The sequence below is a fragment of the Lontra canadensis genome, unplaced genomic scaffold (assembly GCF_010015895.1).
Source record: "Lontra canadensis isolate GAN:19392208 unplaced genomic scaffold, GSC_riverotter_1.0 scaffold176, whole genome shotgun sequence".
NCBI classification, from domain to species: Eukaryota; Metazoa; Chordata; class Mammalia; order Carnivora; family Mustelidae; genus Lontra; species Lontra canadensis.
In genome coordinates, this window is record NW_022631170.1 from 1,254,412 (window position 1) to 1,277,786 (window position 23,375).

Below are 23,375 nucleotides of genomic sequence, written 5' to 3' on the forward strand. Positions count from 1 at the left end.
TAGATTTCTACTACCTTCCAGGGAATCAAGTGATATCAAGTAGTCTTACTTAATACAATCAAGTAAACCTAAGAAATGTCTGAGACTTGACCTCTGGACCACAATTATGTATAAAGTGCCTAAGTTCACATAGCTGGTAATATGATAATTCTAAGAGCAAATTTTAGTCTATAACTTAGAAATATATGTGAGGACCATGGCACAATCTTTGACACCTAATATGGGGTTGGTAAAAACCAGATTATTTTTTATCATCATTAGTGACATGGACCATCCTGAAGATGTGTTCTTACTCAAGGATTTTTCTGGTAAGTACAACTGATTAGTGGTTTACTTTGAATAAAGATTCAACTATTGTCTTGTCATATTGATATTTAAAGCTTTAGACTTTCTATTAGATTTTCTTTAATTTGGCTACTCTTTATGTTTTTTCAGTTTGTTGAATGAAGACTGACTTGTTCTAAAAAGAACTGTGCCCTTTCTGTATGTTGTTTTTAAGTGTTTTATTTGAATAAAAGGCCATTACTCAGTTCTAAAATTTTTGCACTAACACTCACAATAATATTAAGAATAATACAAATAAAAATATCTGACATTTATTAAGTGTTGACCACTGTTTAGCCTAATTGTATGTGGTTAGCATTTATCAACTCATTTAATATTGTTATCAATACTAAAAAATAAATCACACACATTGAAGTTTAATGTGTGAAAATCAGAATTTATGAAGTAGAGAAATTAAGGGGTCTTTAACCTATTTTACCTTCCAACAGAATAATTTAAACATGTACAAAGTTGGAATTCCTTACAAATATGCTTTATTTAAAATAATTCAGTTATTTTAGAGACAGAGGATTTTCAGGAATATATCTAGAATGTAACTGTTCTGATAAATTTAATGCATACTTTTTTTGTAATGTTCACTTCTAATTCCCTCATATTCTCTCAATTATATTTCTTATTATGGATTAGTTCAGAGGAACCCATTTTTTCTACATTTTTTGACCTCACCAAAGTAATATCAGAATGTAATCTATAAAGAGCCACTAGTGATTATATATTTATAGACTTTCCCCCCCTTAATTTGGTCATTTAACAATTAAAGTATGCATAGGGTGTTGGCATTTTACCATGTAAGTAATCACACAAATTGAAGAACATTAGAGAGAACTTTTCTTAAAAGTCTCAACTTAGGGGTGCTTAGGTGGCTCAGTCGGTTAAGCGATCTGCTTTTGGCTCAGGTCATGTTCCCAGGGTCTAGAATCCAGCCCCAAATACGGCTCTCCACTAAGCAGGGAACCTGCTTCTCCTTCTCCCTCTGCCTACTTAGGCTCTGTCTCTCTGTCAAGTAAATAAATAAATTTTTAAAAAGTCTTAATTTATTTTTTCACTTTTCTAAATATTTTATTTATTAGACAGAGAAAGAGAGAACATGTGGGGGGTGGAGAGGGGAGCAGAGGGAGAGGGAAGAGGCAGACTCCCCACTGAGCAGGGATCCTGATCCTAGAACCTTGGAATCATGACCTGAGCTAAAGGCAGATGCTTAATCCACTGACCAATCAGGCAGGCCTTGAAAGTCTCAATTTTTTGATGAGAAGATTGTGTCTCCATTTGCTAAATCCTTTCCTTAGGTTGTAAACCAAGGCAGTTTTATGATAGCAAATGGGACCCAGTGACATCAAAGTATTGAAGTGAAATATAGTTAGGCTTTATGGGAACAGTTAAGAATTTGATTTTTCAGGGGTGCCTGTGTGGTTCAGTGGGTTAAGCCTTTGCCTTTGGCTCAGGTCATGATCTCAGGGTCCTGGGATCAAGCCCTGCATTGGGCTCTCTGCTCAGCAGGGAGCCTGCATCCCCTCCCTTCCCCCGCCACCTGCTTGTGATATCTCTCTCTGTCAAATAAATAAATAAAATCTTAAAAAAAAGAATTTGATTTTTCAGGGAGATGGGAGATTCTCAGAAATGTTTGAAGCTAACATCCCTGGTGAGCAAAGGAATAATAAAGACAGTAGGTACTCAGATCCATATGTGGTAACCTTTCTCTTTACTTTCTTTTCCAGAGTGTATGAGCAACAGGGTTTCTGTGCCAGACTAAGGCTCACATATTTTTTTAAATTATTTCTTTAACTTGTGAAAAATTTAACTTAAATCTAGTTTTTAGGTGACATTTTTGTGAATCACCATTCAGTGTTTTAAAAATCCCAAGGTTGTATAATTGTAACTGGAAATATAAGATAGCTATTAAAAAATGAAGCTTTATGGTTGGACAAAAATTGAACTCAAATCCTGTCCCCACCCCCCATGATAAGATTGGCGTTGTGTTAATCAATTACATAAACTATTTAGAATTTTTGGTTTTTAGATATCTGTCTCAATTAGGGTGCTAGGAAAATTAACTGAGTGTGACCTCATGTGAAATTTCCCTTCTTTCTAGATGTGTTTCATTACCTCTCAAGTGTTTAATCCAATAATTGATTCACCTGTTAATTTGTTTGTAACCTAACTCTAAATTTCAAACTCCTGGCAAACAATGATCATTTTATATTTTCCTTTTTTTTCTCTCTAATCCCTTGTAAGACTCAAATATTCATAGATGGTCCAATATAATATTAGAATAATGGAAAAAAATAAATAAGAAGTTTGTGTTACATCAAATCCTTTTTTAACTACCTTAATTACCTTGATTTTTCCTCTCTACATGCTGTCTTTGAGTAATCCACAATATAACCAAAAAGAGTCCAACATATCTTGAAGCAAATTCTGTGAATACATTACTAAAGTATGAGGAGTGTATCTTGTACTATTTGTTGATCCCCCTAGAACATTTTCTTTGTGTTACATCATTTTAAATAATTTATGGAAAAACAAAACAAAACAGAAAATGATGTTTCACAGGAGCAATAATGTTATGGTTAATCTTTAGGGATCCTATTTGCTTAACAGTCAAGGAATAATCATTTGAAATTTCAGATTACTGTGCTGATCCCAATTATAATAAAGAATTATTAACTAACAGAAAGATTATTTTAACACAGGGGAAAACAGCTCACAAAATATTTAACTGTATTTTACTTAGTTTTTTTCTTTTAGTATGGATTTTATTAAATTTTGAATTTTAGTAAGAAGTAGCAATATGCATTTGATCAAAGTTCATTGGCTTGCTGTTGAACTTCGCAAGGCTACCAAGTATTGCTTTAGATTGTACCAGAGATCCAACCTTGTATCTGAAAGTCATTATCTGTTGAGCTGTGGGCAAATAATAATTAAACCATGAATTTATCGACCTGCAGGTACATTTAACTTATTCTCAGAAAATTGTTTGAAAGTTTTGGTCAGAGGAACACGACTTACAGTGAACTTCGCTTTGTTTCCTGAGGTCTTTTGGAAAGCATGTAGGGCACGCTAACCACAGAGAAGCGAACACTCTTCTTTAAACTCTTTAGCCAACTCTGTTTCTCTCCACTCCACATACATATGTATATAGAGTGATACATAGAAAGATACATAGGCACATTGCTTATTTTTACAAAAGAAAAAAAAAGAACAATTAAATCTTATTGAATGTGGATATTTTATCCTAGGAACACTGTTTTTCTGAGGTTTTATAATACCACTGTCAAACAGAATTAAAACAACAAAAAAAATCTAAAACATAAATTGTATAGAAGCCACCATATTTTTTGCATTTTAATTTTTTGCATTTGATTTTTATTTTGCATGTTTCTGCATTTTTAAAAACTAATCTGTAATGATTATATGAAGTGTAGCTTTCCCCAGAGACTTGAAAACATCCATCTGTATGTATGCAGCTATGGACCTCTGAGAATGTTCATCAATTGTTTTAGATCATAGGGAAAGAGAAGAAAAAATGAAACAAGACAAAACCAGAGATGGAAACAAACCATAGAGACTCTTAATCTTAGGAAAAAAACTGAGGGTTGCTGGAGGGGAGGGTAACTGGGTGATGGGCATTGGGGAAGGTATGTGTTGTAAGAAGACTGATGAATCATAGACTTAGATCCCTGAAACAAATAATACATTATATTTTAATAAAAAACATTAAAAAAGAAATTTTAACTTTACCCTTCTGTCAAAATCATAAAATCTATTTCTAGGATTTATTATTAGGACTAAATTTTTTTTTTTTTTTTTTTTTTTTTTTTTTTTTTTAGAAGGAGAGGTTGGGGAGGGGCAGAGAGAGGAGGAAGGGAGAGAATCTTAACAGGCTCCAAGAACAACCAACATGAAGCCTGACTTGGGGCTCCAATACCTAGCCCTGAGATCATGACCTGAGCAGAAATCAAGAGTTGGATGCTTAACCAACTGAGCCACCCAGGCAACTCAGAACTAATTTAATCTTTAAAAATTGCAATTCTTGGGTGCCTGGGTGACTCAGTTGATTAAGTGTCTGCCTCTGGCTCAGGTCCTGATCCCAGAGTCCTGGGATCGTGTCCTGGGATTGGGTCCATGTTCAGCTCCCTACTCCATGGGGTGACTGCTTCTCCCTCTGCCTCTGCCTCCCTCTCTCTCTCACTGTCTCTTATGAATAAATAAAGAAAACCTTAATTAAAAAAAATTGCAATTCTTTTTGTGATTTATTGTTCCAACTATCTATTGCAATATAAAAAAACAAAAAACAAAAGACCCCCAAAGCCTCGTGGCCTAAAGCAACCATGATTTATTATCTCTCATGAGTCTGTGACCTAACTAGACAATCCTTCTTCATATGCTGGAAGTTGTGCCGTAGTATGTGTTACCCAAGATAATCTTGATCACAACAGACACTTGGTGAGGCTGTCAGCTGGAATACTTTCTTTTATGCAAGTGACATTTCCAGGTATTTAGCTTGGGTGTCCATAAATATGGTGGTTGGGTCTAACGTTTAGCACTCCAATGGAGAAAAAGAGTCAAGCCTTAGAAATTACAGTGTAACATCACTTTTGAGCATTTTATTTAATAAAGCAAGTCACAGAGCCACCGCCCCTAAGAGAGGTAACTATACAAGTGAGTGAATATAGACTTAGGGATTTGTGTGGACTATTTGGTAGTAACCTACCACAACTATGATCTTTCCAAATCTGTCTCAAGTCACTTAAATAGAACAAATGCATAAAAAATATGACACATTGAATCATTAATGTCTTAGAGTATTAAAACCCATACATTTTGAATTCAGAAGCATTGGTCCCAAATCCTAACTTTGCCACATACAAGGTGTGTGCTCTTGAGCAAGTCACTTATTATCTTTAAAATTCAGTTATTTATAAAATGGGGGATAATGCATACACACAAGTTGACTACAATTGTTTAACTTGAGAAAATGCATCCAGTAATATGGATCAATGAAGAGTTTGCTTAACCTTAGTTTCTCTATCAAAAAAGAAAAATAAATAAATAAATAACTTCAGAGCAGACTTCTTCAAGGATATATAAATGCTTTACTTTCAAAATTTGTTCATGTACTGGGAAGATGTTATGCTAAGTGAAATAAGTTAGACACAGAAGGAAAAATCCTGCATGATCTAACAGAAAGTAGAATGGTTGACAGGAGCTGGAGGTGGAAAAAGAAATGAGGGAAATGTTGATACAAAATTCTAGTTATGCAAGATGCATGTGCTCTGGAGATACAAAGTAGAGCAATGTGACTATAGTTAACAGTACCATCGTGTGTACTTGCAGTTTGCTAAGAAGGCAGATCTTAAGTGTTCTTATGATAGAAAGGAAGGAAGGAAGGAAGGAAATGGTAATTATGTGACATGGTAGATATATTCGTTAACTTGTTACAATTATTTCAAATTTGTACATATATAATTTAAAACATAAAGTTGTACTCCTTAAATATATATGATTTATTCCTTCCAATTATATCCCAATAAAGATTTTAAAAATTGTCCATTGGGGATTTTATCATCTTGGCATTTCACAAAACATGATGTAAGATTACTATGTTGATAGAATCTTGTTAATTATACCTGGTGAACTGTGAGTGGCAAGATCCTTTGATGCCTTAGTAACATATGGGAGTCAAAAATTAGGGGAATATTCAATACACAAATATTCAGAGTACAGTAATTTCCTCAGTACATTTTCTTTAAGCTGAATTTTAAGTAATACTCCTTGCACTTCCATCATCTCCAAAGTAAAAGACACATTGCTGTGCCACAAACTGTCAGCAACTCAGAAATGTGTACAACATTTTTGGGAACCCTTTGGACTTAACAGGCAGCGTATTCCATGTTTAGGATTATAGCTCTGAGCTATTTGCTGGGTATTACAGCAGACGACCTGATTTGATTCAGTTCCAGGCAAAGAAAGAGCAGATTCTGCAAGTGATCCAGTGATTTTGGAGATATCTGTATTGGAAAAGAATGATGCCTGGGTCCTTGGAAGCTCAACTCCACATTACCATAGGGACCTTGGAGCGAAGCCAGACCTTCTGATGAAGAAATAAAATAGCTTTCCATATTCTACTGTACCCTAGTAGAAACTAAATGCTCCTGGATAAAAAGACACCAAGTGAAAACTCAGCATCAGTTACCAATAATATGTTATAGGTTCACCAACTCACAACTGGGGCTGGCACAATAGCAATCCATTGAAGATGGAAGTAATTCATTTATAACCTGGCTAAATTGTGTTGAAATGGCACTAACAATTTATATGAACAAGTGATCCAGGTTTTTGTATTATTTATCTCTGCTCCACAGACTCCTGCCAATCTATGCTATGGTTCATGGGTTAGAGGTCCCACTGGAGAAGTTCTAAATAAAATTTGGGCTGAGTGCAAAGAAAGGCTGCCATGTTATGTAGGAATTAGTCATAAGTGGACTTGTGCCTCATTACATTACAACATACAAGGTTGTCCTGAAGGATGGTAGTAGGATTCTTCTCATAATTCAATCCTGTGACCCAATTTCTGAATTTGTGTCTCCTCTTCCTACAATATTAGGCTATTCTGAGTTACAGGTTTGGAGTTCTAGAAGACAAATATTTCTACCAGAGTCTTAATTAGTGTTTTTTTAAGTTAATTAATTAATTTATTTTTTAAATTAACATATTATGTATTTTTATCCCCAGGGGTACAGGTCGGTGAATCGCCAGGTTTACACACTTCACAGCACTCACCATAGCACATACCCTCCCCAATGTCCATAACCCTACCCCCTCTCCCAAGCACCCTCCCCCCATCAACCCTCAGTTTGATTTGTGAGATTAAGAGTCACTTATGTTTTGTCTCCCTCCCAATCCCATCTTGTTTCATTTATTCTTCTCCTACCCCCTTAACACCCCACCATGTTGCATCTACACTTCCTCATATCAGGGAGATCATATGATAGTTGTCTTTCTCTGATTGACTTATTTCGCTAAGCATGATACCGTCTAGTTCCATCCACGTCATCGCAAATGGCAAGATTTCATTTCTTTTGATGGCTGTATAGTATTCCATTGTGTATATATACCTCTTCATCTTTATCCATTCATCTGTTGATGGACATCTAGGTTCTTTCCATAGTTTGGCTATTGTAGACATTGCTGCTTTAAAGATTCGGGTGCATGTGCCCCTTCAGATCACTACGTTTGTATCTTTAGGGTAAATACCCAGCAGTGCAATTGCTGGGTCATAGGGTAGTTCTATTTTCAACATTTTGAGGAACCTCCATGCTGTTTTCCAGAGTGGTTGCACCAGCTTGCATTCCCACCAACAGTGTAGGAGGGTTCCCCTTTCTCCGCATCCTCGCCAGCATCTGTCATTTCCTGACTTGTCAATTTTAGCCATTCTGACTGGTGTGAGGTGGTATCTCATTGTGGTTTTGATTTGTATTTCCCTGATGCCGAGTGATATGGAGCACTTTTTCATGTGTCTGTTGGCCATCTGGATGTCTTCTTTGCAGAGATGTCTGTTCATGTCTTCTGCCCATTTCTTGATTGGATTATTTGTTCTTTGGGTGTTGAGTTTGCTAAGTTCTTTATAGATTCTGGACACTAGCCCTTTATCTGATATGTCGTTTGCAAATACTTCTCCCATTCTGTCAGTTGTCTTTTGGTTTTGTGAACTGTTTCCTTTGCTGTGCAAAAGCTTTTGATCTTGATGAAATCCGAATAGTTCATTTTTGCCCTTGCTTCCCTTGCCTTTGGCGATGTTCCTAGGAAGATGTTGCTGCAGCTGAGGTCGAAGAGGTTGCTGCCTGTGTTCTCCTCAAGGATGTTGATGGATTCCTTTCTCACATTGAGGTCCTTTATCCATTTTGAGTCTATTCTCGTGTGTGGTGCAAGGAAATCGTCCAATTTCATTTTTCTGCATGTGTCTGTCCAATTTCCCCAACAACATTTGTTGAAGAGGCTATCTTTTTTCCATTGGACATTCTTTCCTGCTTTGTTGAAGATTAGTTGACCATAGAGTTGAGGGTCTATTTCTGGACTCTCTATTCTGTTCCATTGATCTATGTGTCTGTTTCTGTGACAGTACCATGCTGTCTTGATAATGACAGCTTTGTAATAGAGCTTGAAGTCCGGAATTGTGATGCCACCAACTTTGGCTTTCTTTTTCAATATTCCTTTGGCTATTCGAGGTCTTTTCTGGTTCCATATAAATTTTAGGATTATTTGTTCCATTTCTTTGAAAAAAAAAATAAAAGGATGGTATTTTGATAGGAATCACATTAAATGTGTAGATTGCTTTAGGTAGCATAGACATTTTCACAATATTTGTTCTTCCAATCCAGGAGCATGGAACATTTTTCCATTTCTTTGTGTCTTCCTCAATTTCTTTCATGAGTACTTTATAGTTTTCTGTGTATAGATTCTTAGCCTCTTTGGTTAGGTTTATTCCTAGGTATCTTATAGTTTTGGGTGCAATTGTAAATGGGATGGACTCCTTAATTTCTCTTTCTTCTGTCTTGTTGTTGGTGTAGAGAAATGCAACTGATTTCTGTGCATTGATTTTATATCCTGACACTTTACTGAATTCCTGTACCAGTTCTAGCAGTTTTGGAGTGGAGTCTTTTGGGTTTTCCACATATAGTATCATATCATCTGTGAAGAGTGATAGTTTGACTTCTTCTTTGCCAATTTGGGTGCCTTTAATTTCCTTTTGTTGTCTGATTGCTGAAGCTAGGACTTCTAGTACTATGTTGAATAGCAGTGGTGATAATGGACATCCCTGCCGTGTTCCTGACCTTAGCGGAAAAGCTTTCAGTTTTTCTCCATTGAGAATGAGATTTGCGGTGGGTTTTTCATAGATGGCTTTGATAATATTGAGGTATGTGCCCTCTATCCCTACACTTTCAAGAGTTTTGATCAGGAAGGGATGCTGTACTTTGTCAAATGCTTTTTCAGCATCTATTGAGAGTATCATATGGTTCTTGTTCTTTCTTTTATTAATGTGTTGTATCACATTGATTGATTTGCGGATGTTGAACCAACCTTGCAGTCCTGGAATAAATCCCACTTGGTCGTGGTGAAGGATCCTTTAAATGTACTGTTGAATCCTATTGGCTAGTATTTTGGTGAGAATTTTCACATCTGGGTTCATCAAGGGTATTGGTCTGTAGTTCTCTTTTTTGATGGGATCCTTGTCTGGTTTTGGGATCAAGGTGATGCTGGCCTCATAAAATGAGTTTGGAAGTTTTCCTTCCATTTCTACTTTTTGGAACAGTTTCAGGAGAATAGGAATTAGTTCTTCTTTAAAAGTTTGGTAGAATTCCCCTGGGAAGCCGTCTGGCCCTGGGCTTTTGTTTGTTTGGAGATTTTTGATGACAGTTTCAATCTCCTTACTGGTTATGGGTCTGTTCAGGTTTTCTATTTCTTCCTGGTTCAGTTGTGGTAGTTTATATGTCTCTAGGAATGCATCCATTTCTTCCAGATTGTCAAATTTGTTGGCGTAGAGTTGCTCATAGTATGTTCTTATAATTGTCTGTATTTCTTTGGTGTTAGTTGTGATCTCTCCTCTTTCATTCATGATTTTATTTATTTGGGTCCTTTCTCTTTTCTTTTTGATAAGTCTGGCCAGGGTTTTATCAATCTTATTAATTCTTTCAAAGAACCAGGTCCTAGTTTCGTTGATTTGTTCTATTTTTTTTTGTTTTGTTTTGTTTTTTGGTTTCTCTTTCATTGATTTCTGCTCTGATCTTTATGATTTCTCTTCTCCTGCTGGGTTTAGGGTTTCTTTCTTGTTCTTTCTCCAGCTCCTTTAGGTGAAGGGTTAGGTTGTGTACCTGAGAACTTTCTTGTTTCTTGAGAAAGGCTTGTACTGCTATGTATTTTCCTCTCAGGACTGCCTCTGTTGTGTCCCACAGATTTTGAACTGTTGTGTTTCCATTATCATTTGTTTCCATGAATTTTTTAAATTCTTCTTTAGTTTCCTGGTTGACCCATTCATTCTTTAGAAGGATGCTGTTTAGTCTCCATGTATTTGGGTTCTTTCCAAATTTCCTCTTGTGATTGATTTCTAGCTTGAGAGCATTGTGGTCTGAAAATATCCAGGGAATGATCCCAATCTTTTGATACTGGTTGAGACCTGATTTAGGACCCAGGATGTGATCTATTCTGGAGAACGTTCCATGTGCACTAGAGAAGAATGTGTATTCTGTTGCTTTGGGATGAAATGTTCTGAATAGATCTGTGATGTCCATCTGGTCCAGTGTGTCATTTAAGGCCTTTATTTCCTTGTTGATCTTTTGCTTGGATGGTCTGTCCATTTCAGTGAGGGGAGTGTTAAAGTCCCCTACTATGAATGCATTATTGTTGATGTGTTTCTTTGATTTTGTTATTAATTGGTTAATATAGTTGGCTGCTCCCACGTTAGGGGCATAGATATTTACAATTGTTAGATCTTCTTGTTGGACAGACACTTTGAGTATGATATAGTGTCCTTCCTCATCTCTTATTATAGTCTTCGGCTTAAAATCTATTTGATCTGATACAAGGATTGCCACTCCTGCTTTCTTCTGATGTCCATTAGCATGGTAAATTGTTTTCCACCCCCTCACTTTAAATCTGGAGGTGTCTTCAGGTCTAAAATGAGTTTCTTGTAGGCAACATATAGATGGGTTTTGTTTTTTTATCCATTCTGATACCCTGTGTCTTTTGATTGGGGCATTTAGCCCATTAACATTCAGGGTAAGTATTGAGAGATATGAATTTAGTGCCCTTGTATTGCCTGTAAGGTGACAGTTACTGTATATTGTCTCTGTTCCTTTCTGATCTACTACTTTTAGGATCTCTCTTTGCTTATAGGACCGCTTTCATTATTTCCTGTAGAGCTGGTTTGGTGTTTGCAAATTCTTTCAGTTTTTGTTTGTCCTGGAAGCTTTTAATCTCTCCTTCTATTTTCAATGATAGCCTAGCTGGATATAGTATTCTTGGCTGCATGTTTTTCTCGTTTAGTGCTCTGAATATATCATGCCAGCTCTTTCTGGCCTGCCAGGTCTCTGCGGATAAGTCTGCTGCCGATCTAATATTTTTACCATTGTGTGTTACAGACTTCTTTTCCTGGGCTGCTTTCAGGATTTTCTCTTTGTCACTAAGACTTGTAAATTTTACTATTAGGTGATGGGGTGTGGACCTATTCTTATTGATTTTGAGGGGGGTTCTCTGCACCTCCTGGATTTTGATGCTTGTTCACTTTGCCATATTAGGGAAATTCTCTCCAATATTTCTCTCCAATATACCTTCTGCCTCCCTCTCTCTTTCTTCTTCTTCTGGAATCCCAATTATTCTAATGTTGTTTCGTCTTATGGTGTCACTTATCTCTCGAATTCTGCCCTCATGGTCCAGTAGCTGTTTGTCCCTCTTTTGCTCAGCTTCATTATTCTCTGTCATTTGGCCACAGGAAAATACGCTTTAACCAAATCAGAAGAGACCCCAAATCGTGGGGGGGAGAAAGGGGATAAAAAGAGGTTCAGAAAAAAAAAAGGAAACAATTAAAAAAAGAAAACAAATAAAGAAAAAAAATATAAAAAAGAAAAAAAATATGTATATTAGATAAACTAGTTAAAAAAAACTTTAAAAAAGAAAAGGGTAAAAGTTAAAAAAAATTTAACAGAAGAAGCAAAAAGAATTGAAAAAAATATTAAATTTACTGCAAGACTAAAGAATCATGGGGAGAAAGCCATGAGTTCCGTGCTTTGCTTTCTCCTCCTCTGGAATTCCACTGCCTTCCTTAGTATTTAACCTGCACTCCTTGGTAGGTGAACTTGGTCCTGGCTGGATTTTTTGTTGATCTTCTGGGGGAGGGGCCTGTTGTAGTGATTCTCAAATGGTTTTGCCCAGGTGGAATTGCACCCCCCTTCCCAGGGGCCGGGCTGAGTAATCCGCTTGTGTTTGCTTTTGGGAGCTTTTGTTCCCTGAATGCTTTCCATTAGAGTTCCAAGGACGGGAATGAAGATGGCAGCCTCCCCATCTCCGGCCCGGAGGAGCCGAGGCCTGGGGCCCCACTCCTCAGTGAGCCCTCAGAGAATAGCACCCAATCACTCCCGTCTCCCTTGCCTCCAGCCGCGTTCCGAGCTCACCCAACCTGCTACTGGTTCAAGGTAACCCTGAGCTGAGAGCTCATTCCTCGGATCTGTCTCTGTAGCCGGCTTCCCTGTTCTAATACCTGCAAGCTCCGTGACACTCAGACATCCCTGATCCTTTTGTGACCCTGCGGGACCTGGGGCCACGCTGACCCCGCATGGACTTCACCCTAGTTTAGCCTCTGGAGTGATGTCCCTCAGCCGAACAGACTTTTAAAAGTCCTGATTAGTGCTCTGTTGCTCCACCGCTTGCTGGGAACCAGACCCTTTCCCCCGCGGTCTATCTCCCATCGCTTTGGATTCACTTCTCCACCAGTCCTACCTTTCAAAAAGTGGTGGATTTTCTGTTTCTAGAATTGCTGTTCTTCTTCTCTTCGATCTCTCATTGGATTTGTAGGTGTTTGCAATGTTTAGATAAGCTACTTAGCTGATCTCCCGCAACCTGAAGTAGTCTCAGCCTGCTACTTCTCCGCCATCTTGCGTAAACTCTCTTGTCCGTTTGGTTAACAAAACGGACAACTTCACGCCTACGGACCAGCAGGCAAACAATGAATTAGTGTGTTGGCTAAGGTGGTCAGTTCTAATTAGCATAAGAAATTAGGAGTACCAATGCACAAATGGGCTGGAACACAGGAATTCAGAGTATCTAGAATTTTCTAGCTCAGTGACAATGCCATTGTCAATGGGCAACTGCAAAACATATACATTAACAAGGACAAGGCAATTAGATTCTTAGTAACCATGTGGAATAAAGCTTGTGTCACTCCATTCAGGGGTAATTGGTGCAGCTAAAGTCCTGGTTGAATGGGAGGGAAATATAGAAGGGGTAGTGTTTGAACGATCATGTTAAAATGTTCAGCCAAGAAAGTTTGGCAGTTGTTTACAAAACTAAGCATGCTCTTACCACATGACCCAGCAATTGTGTTCATTGGTATTTAAGCAAAGGAGTTGAGAACTTAAATCGACACAGAAACTTGCACATTGATGTTTATAGCTGCTTTATTCATAATTGTCAAAACTTGGAAGCAGCTGTCATTTGGTAGGTGAATGGACCAATAAACTATGGTTTATTCAGACAGTCAAATGTTTCAGTACTAAAAAGAAATGAGCTATCAAGCCATGAAAAGACAGGGAGGAACCGTACATGATCACCAAGTGAAAAAAGCCCATCTGAAAAGGCCACATACATATGATCCTAACTCTATGACACTATAGAAAAGAATGGAGGCAAGAAAAAATTCAGCAGTTGCCAGGGGTGGGAACGGTTGAGGACAGGTGAATAAGTAAAGCACAGAAAATTTTTAGGGCAATGAAAATATCTGTATAATATTACAATGATGGATGTAAGTCATTTTCCCAACCCATACAGTGTACAACATTAAGAGTGAACACAAAGGAGAACTATGGACTTTGGATGATTATGGTATGTTAACATAGTTATAATAAAATAAAGTCTTAAAAAAAATGTTCAACCATATCAATAGGGACATTTAAAGTAAAGAACAAGGTCAGTTTTTCAGGCATTTTTTAAACCAAAACCCTTCAAACAAGCACCTTGTTATCTTTTACTCCAATTCAACTATGGAAGAAAATCACATCTGGTATTTTCAATAACATTCACATAGTTGATGTCCTGCAAGACTGCTTAAAATTTTCAACATCACAGTGAAAAAAGATAAAGTTATGCTATTAAGTTGCTTTGTTCTTCACCTCTATTACTGAAGCATCTCCTGGAAAAACAGAATGGATGGTTTTTATCTCTTTTTTACAATTCAACAATTAAACAAACATTTATAAAATATCTACTACAAACATGTGTGCAAAACCAAGAAAATATCTATTTTTTTCAAGGAGATAGTGATCAGAGAACTGAGCTTCAGAGAACAAAAGTTTCTAGACTTACTGGCACTGTACCATGTATAAGCCTTCACTTAAATTCCTAACATCCAGTATTTCTTTAAAAAAAAACAAAACACACACACACACACACCTCATTATCGATTACTAGAATATACCTTTTCAAAAATTTTCCTGAAAGCATTTTTTACTTCCTGATTCCTCAAGCTATAGATTAAAGGATTTAACATGGGAATCACCACTGCATAGAATACCGAGGCAAATTTGTCTTTATCTAGTGAGTGGCTTGACTTGGGGTGCAGGTACATAAAACTGAGGGTCCTGTAATATATAGTAATAGAACACAGGTGAGAAGCACACGTAGAAAAGGCTTTTTGTCTTCCTGCAGCAGAATGGATCTTTAAGATGGCAAAGACAATGAACACATACGATAGGAGAACAGTGATTAGAGAACTGAACACATTGAACCCAGCAATGATGAACAACATCAACTTTTTGACTTGGGTGTCAGAGCAGGCGAGAGCAATCAAAGGAATATCATCGCAGTAGAACTGGTTGACCACATTAGAGTCACAGAAGGACATGTGGAATGTAGCCATTGCTTGTATGAGCCCCACGGTGAATCCGTAGATGTAAGAGCTAGTGACCAACTGGATGCAGAGTTTCCTGGGCATGAGAACGATGTAGAATAAAGGGTTGCAGATGGCCACATACTGATCATAGGCCATGACAGACAGCATGAATAATTCCCCGACTGAAAATGTGATAAAGCAGCCCACTTGAGCGGCACATGCATAAAATGGCATGCTTTTAATTTCTCGTAAAGAGTTCACAAGGGTGTTCAGAGTGATGGCAGAGGTACCATAAAAATCAACAAAAGCCAGATGACAGAGGAAAAAATACATAGGAGTGTGAAGTTGAGGACTGATTTGGATGAGCACAATCAGACCAAGATTACCCAAGACAGTAACTAAGTAAATCAATAGGAAAACACAAAAAAGAGTGGCCTGAAGCTCCAGGTTATCTGTGAGGCCCAAGAGGACGAACTCAGTGACTGCCGAATGATTGCTTTTTGCCATGAAATAGATGAACAATAAATGATGAATGACAAATCTACAATAAACTCCCCTAGGGGACACACTCTGAATAAACTTCACTCTGTTAGGAATAATCAATTCAATGTGAGAGGATAGCCCTGGCGAGCCAGGGTGTTACGTTAAATTCAGCCAGAGCACAATCTTGATAAGCGTTCTGAATTATGTGTGGATTTCGCTTATGCTTTTAGCGTGAAAGGATTTGGTCCAGGCAGAAATTCCATGATATAAAGTTCACTAAGATGCTGAAGAAGAAGAAAGAGTATTTTGATTAAATTTTTATAATCAATACAATGGCAAAGTCTGTGTTGTGCTTTTCTTTAAATATAAAGAAATAAAAAGGAACCTGAAGAATGCAAGTGGCTTTGACAACATATATCAAAATGGATTCTTAAGCTGTAGTTCATAAAATTATTATAATTTCATCATTACATAAGAATATTAAGAGTTACCAAAATCATGGGTAGAAAATATAAAATGAAAGTCAAAATCAAACTATTAGTATTATTTTTAGACATCCTGTTTGGTGTAATTTACAATTTTCTTCTTTTTGGTTATCTCCATTTTTTTTTTTTAATACACATATACTGGTATCATGCTTAGTGAAATAAGTCAATCAGAGAAAGACTACTATCGTATGATCTCCCTGATATGAGGAAGTGGCAATGCAACATGGGGGGTTTGGGGGGTAGGAAAGGAATAAATGAAACAAGATGGGATCAGGAGGGAGACCAACCATAAGTAACTCTTAATCTCACAAAACAAACTGAGGGTTGCTGGGGGGAGGGGGTTCGGGAGAGGAGGGTGGGTTATAGACTTTGGGGAGGGTATGTGCTATGGTGAGTGCTGTGAAGTGTGTAAACCTGGCGATTCACAGACCTGTATCCCTGGGGATAAAAATAAAAATACATTATATAGTTATTAAAAAAATAGTAATTAAAAAAAAGTAAAAAAATAAAAGAAAGAAAAAATACACATATACTATTAATACTAAGGAAAAATAGGACTGTGATTTTTCTGGCTTTGTCTTTTGGCAAAATGCACACTAGAGAATAATTTTCCAGATTGTAAAACAGCTTTCAATGATTAGGAGACATTATTTTACCTTTTTTCTTCACGTGTCTAAATGGTCCAAAATGAATAGAATTGAAGCAGCATTTAGAACAGCTACAGGTTACAGAACATTTCCATAAACCTATGCTGGATTCTGAATGCATGAGAGCTGGCAGAATTGAAATAATCTCCCTTCCTTTCTTCAGCACAGCAGAGGGTAAGTTAACTTGATTTTCCTTTATCACTACATTGTCTCATGTTATTTCATATGGTCAGGACACAGAGAGTCAAGGCAGGTAAAATATAGCAAAATATAAAAAGCACTTTCCCCACTTAAATTTTGATTAATGTATCCATAAAAACTTTATCTTGGTTACTACTTTTATCTTTTCTCTCCCCTTCAGCACTTAAATATATATATATATATATATATATATATATATATATATATATATATTTGACAGAGAGAGAGAGAGAGAGCACCCGCACAAGAAGGGGGAGCTGCAGGCAGAGGTAGGAGCAGGCTCCCTGCATAGCAGGGATCCTGACATGTGGGTCAACCCCCAGGACCACAGGATCAAGACCTGAGCTGAAGGCAGACACTTAACCCACTGAGCCACCCAGGCATGCCTTCCCTTCAGCACTTTCAACCAAACACCTTAGAACAGGCACTTACCCCCAATTTTTCAATCATATTTATGACTTAACCAGGTATAACCTACCTGCTTTTCCCATTAAACGGAGAAATCCCCTCACCAAGTTTACTGCCAACTTCCCTATTCCTGAATCCAAGAAAGCCCCCTACTTTTTTTTTTTTTTTTTTGACAACTTGGTAGCATTAAACTCTATTGAATACATCTTTGGTTCCCAGAACAGAACAGTCTCTGAGTTTACTATGTGTCCATTTTGATTTTCTATCTTAGAGGTTCTGCTTCTATCACCTCCGCTTTAGACAACATGTTCTTCAAGCTCTCTCCAAAGCCCCCCACATTTTCCCTTTTAACTTTCTTGTTAGGGATTTTGACCAATCCTAAATCCTCAATAGGCTTCTATATGCTGATGATACATATGCGAGAGTATCACATGCAGAAAAGAACTTATATTAAACTTACATTAAATTTCTGTACATTGGACCTGATACTCAAAACCTGGAGTATATATTTTATGTCTTCGATGAGCAGTGCCATTATCCATTCAGTTTCCCAAATGAGACTAATCTTTTACTTTGCTTTCCTGTTCCCTGTTGTAATATTCAATTTGCTCCAAGTATTTCCTTCACACTTTACATACTTTTCAGATCTGTTCACTTAGACTGTTTCCTTGATCCAAATCACGATGACTTTTTGTTTTGTTTTGTTTGCAACTGACCCCTAATTTTTTTTTTAAGATTTTGTTTATTTATTTGACAGACAGAGACCACAAGCAGGCAGAGAGGCAGGCAGAGAGAGGAAGGGAAGCAGGCTCCCTGCCGAGCAGAGAGCCAGATGTGGGGCTCGATCCCAGGACCCTGAGATCATGACCTGAGCCAAAGGCAGAAACTTCAACTCACTGAGCCACCCAGGTGCCCCTGACCCCTAATTTTTAATCTTGACTCCAGTGTTTCCTATATCTTCCTGGTTCTCAGGTTTTAGCTTATATGAACTTTTAGAGATGTGGATGTCATTTTTATGATATAATCATTGAGTGTCTTCCCATAGCTCTCAAGATAAAATTATAAGGTCTTTAACATGGCTGAAATAACTCTAGAAAATCTAGTTCCCGTATCTCAGATCAGGCTGCTCTCATTTGATATTCATCAAATAGTGTTTATGTCACAGGTATTTCATATTTTTCCTAGGGTTTGATATCTCATACACAGTCATTCAGTGGAACTATAAACCCCTAAGTAGTCTGGTCTACTGCACCTGGAAGGAATATTTGTGAAGCCAGTAACATTTAAAATTACCCAGGTGTTATGAGACAATTTGTATTGTGTGTGTATGGTCCCTCAGGAAGCTTTTTTTGGGGGTATTACATTATTTTTAACAAACACTGAAAAACAACATAATTATATATATTCAAAACAGGTAGTTATTTGATGTTTAGTGTTTGGGGACCAAGTTATTTCCCTTGAAATGGTAGATCATCTTCTGGGCTATTACTTAATGGAAGAATCTAGGGTAGAAGAATAATTTAATTATCTCTTTTGGGAAAACAGTTTGATTAATTGCTATCTGTGCTTTGATTGTTATATCTGCTTTAAATTTTGTCACATTGGTTTCATATTAAAATTATGAATTTATTTAAAATAAATGCTCAGTTTGTGGGCCTTGGATTTAGTAGCAGCTTTCGAAAAACACTGGACAAAAATCAGTTTCCCAAGGAGCAACATCGAAAGCTTTCATCTGAGATTAATGTTTCAAACTGTTGTTATGATTGACATTTCAATTCAACAGCAAAGATGAATTTAAAAGAATGTTGATTTTCTTCTTCCATCTCTAGAAAACTGAGTGCAAAGAAATCACAGGGCACTTGATACCTTGTTGTAATCACTCCACAGCATTGGATCAATCGCTTTATCTAAATTTGCTTTAGATGAAAAGCAATACTGTCCATAGGGCTGGTGAGGCTGGCTGGTGTGGCTGTTTAGCCTCAGCACAAGCTATGCAGAACAGAAAACAGATGAGGTATGAAGTAGTATCTCATTTTGGTTTTGATTTGCATTTTTCTGATGACTAATGATGTTGAGCATCTTTTCATGTGCCTATTTTCTGTTCATGCATCATCCCTGAAAGAATGTCTATAAAAACATTTGTCCATTTGATAAAAAAACAAGCAAACAAACAAAAACCTGTGGTGGAAATACACTGTTATCTTAGGCAGAAGGAGGTCAGAGCAAAGAAAAGGGAAGAGAAGGAGATGAAGTCTGAGAGTTGACATGGCCACATCATTCAGAGGTTTGTGAATCAATGTAAAGCCTTTGCCTTTCATTTGAATAAAATGAGATGTACTCGAAGGCTTCTAAAATGAAGTCTCCTTTTTTCCCCCAGTTTTGGCTTACTTTTCTTTTTAATTCCTTAAGACTTTGATAAGATTCTAAAATCAAAATGCATAACAAAATATATTCAAAATAAGACTGTCTTCCGTACCTGTCAGCACCCACTTCATTCCCTGCCTTCCCTGTAGGGAATGACTTTGTTCATTTCCACGTGTCCTCTTACTCTGTTTTCTTTTTTAAAAATCAGATATAGGGGCACCTGGGTGGCTGAGTGGGTTAAGCCTCTGCCTTCGGCTTAGGTCATGATCTCAGGGTCCTGGGATCGAGCCCCACATTGGGCTCCCTGTTCGGCAGGGAGCCTGCTTCCCCCTGCCTCTCTGCCTATTTGTTATCTCTCTCTGTGAAATAAATAAATAAAATCTTAAAAAATTAAAAAAAAAACAGATGTAATAAAATACATATCTTTTTTACATATATATATTTTTCTTCTTTCTTTCTTTCTTTGAGAGAAAGAGAGGGATGGGAAGAGTAGCGAGAGAGAATCTTAAGCAGGCTCCATGCTCAGGACAGAGCCCCGCAGGGGCCTGGATCTCACAACCCTTATATCATGACCTGAGTTGAAAATCGAGAGTAGGCATTTCAGAGACTAAGCCACCCATGCGCTCCACATGTAAGTATCTTTAATCATCCTCTTTCCTTGTTTTATGTGAAGTATCCTTTTTACTTTTTCTTTTCCACTTTATTTTATATTGAAATTTTTTTTCCTTTTTAATATCTTTCTGATTTAATATTACGTTCTGATGCTCGTCATGTAGCACACCTGAAATCGTCCCCATTTCTAGAACAGCTGTGCTTACCACTGGGTATTTGGGTGCCAATATGTTACTAATATAAATAATATTCCAGCAAATAACTTTGCACAGGTGTTATTTTGCATTTTGTGCTAGTATTTATTGGGATAGTTTCTAAGAAGTGGGTTTGTTGACTATTACAAATTTACTAGGTATTGCTACATATCCCGCCATAGACATTACATGATTTTTCTATCAGCAGTGTATTATGGTATTTATTTCCCCTCATGTAGTCAAATTTTTGTGTTTTGAAATCCTCATGAGAATTGATATCTCTCAGTGTTTTATATTTAACTTGGAAAAGACTGTTGACTCGATGGTATTTCCCTTCTTCCTTTATATACAGACTTGGCTTTTTTGACCTCTGAGCCTCTACAAGGAAAAAAAATATATACATTTTTGGTGAAATGATACTTTTAATATTTTTTGGCTGAATGAATCAATGAAAGAAAGCGTGACGGAGATCAATGAATTAGCTGTCACTTATAAATAAAAAATGAGATCCAAAGAATTTAGATCGCATAAATAAGCCTTGGGGAACAAAGTGGACTTTTGGAATGTTTCAGCATTCAACAGAATGTCTGAAAAAGTATTATGTTATCAAAAAATGTTTACAAAATGAGCATTAAAGAAATTAAAGGATCACTTCTCAGCCTTTTGGCTATGATCAAAGGTAAAGAAATTAAATTTGTTAGTTCCTTTTTACACTGCTGGGAATTTTGTCTTCAAACAAAGGGTCTTATTGTAAAACATTCTAGAATTTTATTTCAGAATTGGCTTTCTTCTTTATAGATCACCAGCATGAGCTTATAGTAGCAAGATGAACTGTTGAGAAAATCAGTTCTAGGAGTACCTGGCATTGATGATGCCAGCCCAGTAGAGTCTGCCTGCTTCTAACATTGAGGTGACTGGAAATCTGTGTTTCAAATGTTTGCTCTCAGTGTCAGGGTTTACTCCAGGTATGGATCATAAAGTTAGTAACAAAATGCAGTGACTTTAAGAATTGTTATACAGGGAGGAGTCAAGATGGCGGAGAAGTAGCAGGTTGAGACTACTTCAGGTAGCAGGAGATCAGCTAAATAGCTTATCTAAAGATTGCAAACACCTACAAATCCAACGGGAGATCGAAGAGAAGAAGAACAGCAATTCTAGAAAGAGAAAATCAACCACTTTCTGAAAGGTAGGACTGGCGGAGAAGTGAATCCAAAGGGACGGGAAGATAGACCCCGGGGGGAGGGGCCGGCTCCCGGCAAGCGGCAGAGCAACGGAGCACAAAATCAGGACTTTTAAAAGTCTGTTCCCCTGAGGAACATCGCTCCAGAGGCTTAACCGGGGTGAAGCCCACGTGGGGTCAGCGTGGCCTCAGGTCCCGCAGGGTCACAGAAGGATCGTGGGTGTCTGAGTGTTGCAGAGCTTACAGGTATTAGAAAGAGGAAGCTGGCTACAGAGACAGAGCCGAGGAGTGAGCTCTCAGCTTGGGGTTACCTTGAACCGGTCGCAGGCTTGGTCAGCTTGGAGCGTGGCCAGAAGCCAGGCAGATGGGAGTAAATGGGCGCTGTTCTCTGAGGGCACACTGAGGAGTGGGGCCCCTGGCTCTCGGCTCCTCCAGGCTGGAGACTGGGAGGCCACCATCTTCATTCCCATTCTCTGGAACTCTATGGAAAGTGCTCAGAGAACAAAAAGCTCCCAAAAGCAAATATGAGCAGATTACTCAGCCCGGCCCCTGGTAAGGGCGGTGCAATTCCGCCTGAGGCAAAGACACTTGAGAATCACTACAACAGGCCCCTCCCCCAGAAGATCAACAAGAAATCCAGCCAGGACCAAGTTCACCTACCAAGGAGTGCAGTTTCAGTAACAAGGAGAGCAGAATTCCAGAGGAGGAGGAGAAAGCAAAGCACAGAACTCATGGCTTTCTCCACATGATTGTTTAGCCTTGCAGTTAATTTAATTTTTTTCTTTTTCAAATTTTTTCTCTTCTTCTGCAAAATTATTTTTAACTTTTACCCTTTTCTTTTTTAACGTTTTTTAACTAGTTTATCTAATATATATATATATATTTTTTCTTTTTTATATTTTCTCTTTATTCATTTTCTTTTTTTAATTGTTTCTTTTTTTTTTTCATTTCTTTCTGAAACTCTTTTTATCCCCTTTCTCCCCCCTCACGATATAGGATCTCTTCTGATTTGGTTAAAGCAAAATTTCCTGGGGTTGTTGCCACCCTTTTAGTATTTTACTTGCTCCTTCATATACTCTCATCTGGACAAAATGACAAGGCAAAAAATTCACCACAAAAAAAAAAAAAAAGAACAAGAGGCAGTACCGAAGGCTAGGGACCTAATCAATACAGACATTGGTAATATGTCAGATCTAGAGTTCAGAATGATGATACTCAAGGTTCTAGCTGGGCTCCAAAAAGGCATGGAAGATGTTAGAGAAACCCACTCGGGAGATATAAAATCCCTCTCTGGAGAAATAAAAGAACTAAAATCTAACCAAGTTGAAATAAAAAAAGCTATTAATGAGGTGCAATAAAACATGGAGGCTCTCACTGCTAGGATAAGTGAGGCAGAAGAAAGAATTAGTGATATAGAAGACCAAATGACAGAGAATAAAGAAGCTGAGCAAAAGAGGGACAAACAGCTACTGGACCATGAAGGGAGAATTCGAGAGATAAGTGACACCATAAGATGAAACAACATTAGAATAATTGGGATTCCAGAAGAAGAAGAAAGAGAGAGGGGAGCAGAAGGTATATTGGAGAGAAATATTGGAGATAATTTCCCCAATATGGCAAAGGGAACAAGCATCAAAATCCAGGAGGTGCAGAGAACCCCCCTCAAAATCAATAAGAATAGGTCCACACCCCATCACCTAATAGTAAAATTTACAAGTCTTAGTGACAAAGAGAAAATCCTGAAAGCAGCCCAGGAAAAGAAGTCTGTAACACACAATGGTAAAAATATTAGATTGGCAGCAGACTTATCCACAGAGACCTGGCAGGCCAGAAAGAGCTGGCATGATATATTCAGAG

General features: G+C 37.6%; 1 protein-coding gene across 1 annotated transcript; it reads right to left on the reverse strand.

Moving 5' to 3' along the window:
- Positions 1-14,506: 14,506 nt before the first annotated feature.
- Positions 14,507-15,448, reverse strand: LOC116860465 (olfactory receptor 5AL1-like). Its single transcript, XM_032846520.1, has one exon. It carries the CDS (start codon positions 15,446-15,448, stop codon positions 14,507-14,509), a length of 942 nt encoding a protein of 313 aa, XP_032702411.1.
- Positions 15,449-23,375: the final 7,927 nt, after the last annotated feature.

What these genes read in the sequence shown, in the direction of transcription:
- LOC116860465 (XM_032846520.1), bottom strand. Translation starts at nt 15,448, where the DNA reads ATGGCAAAAAGCAATCATTCGGCAGTCACTGAGTTCGTCCTCTTGGGC.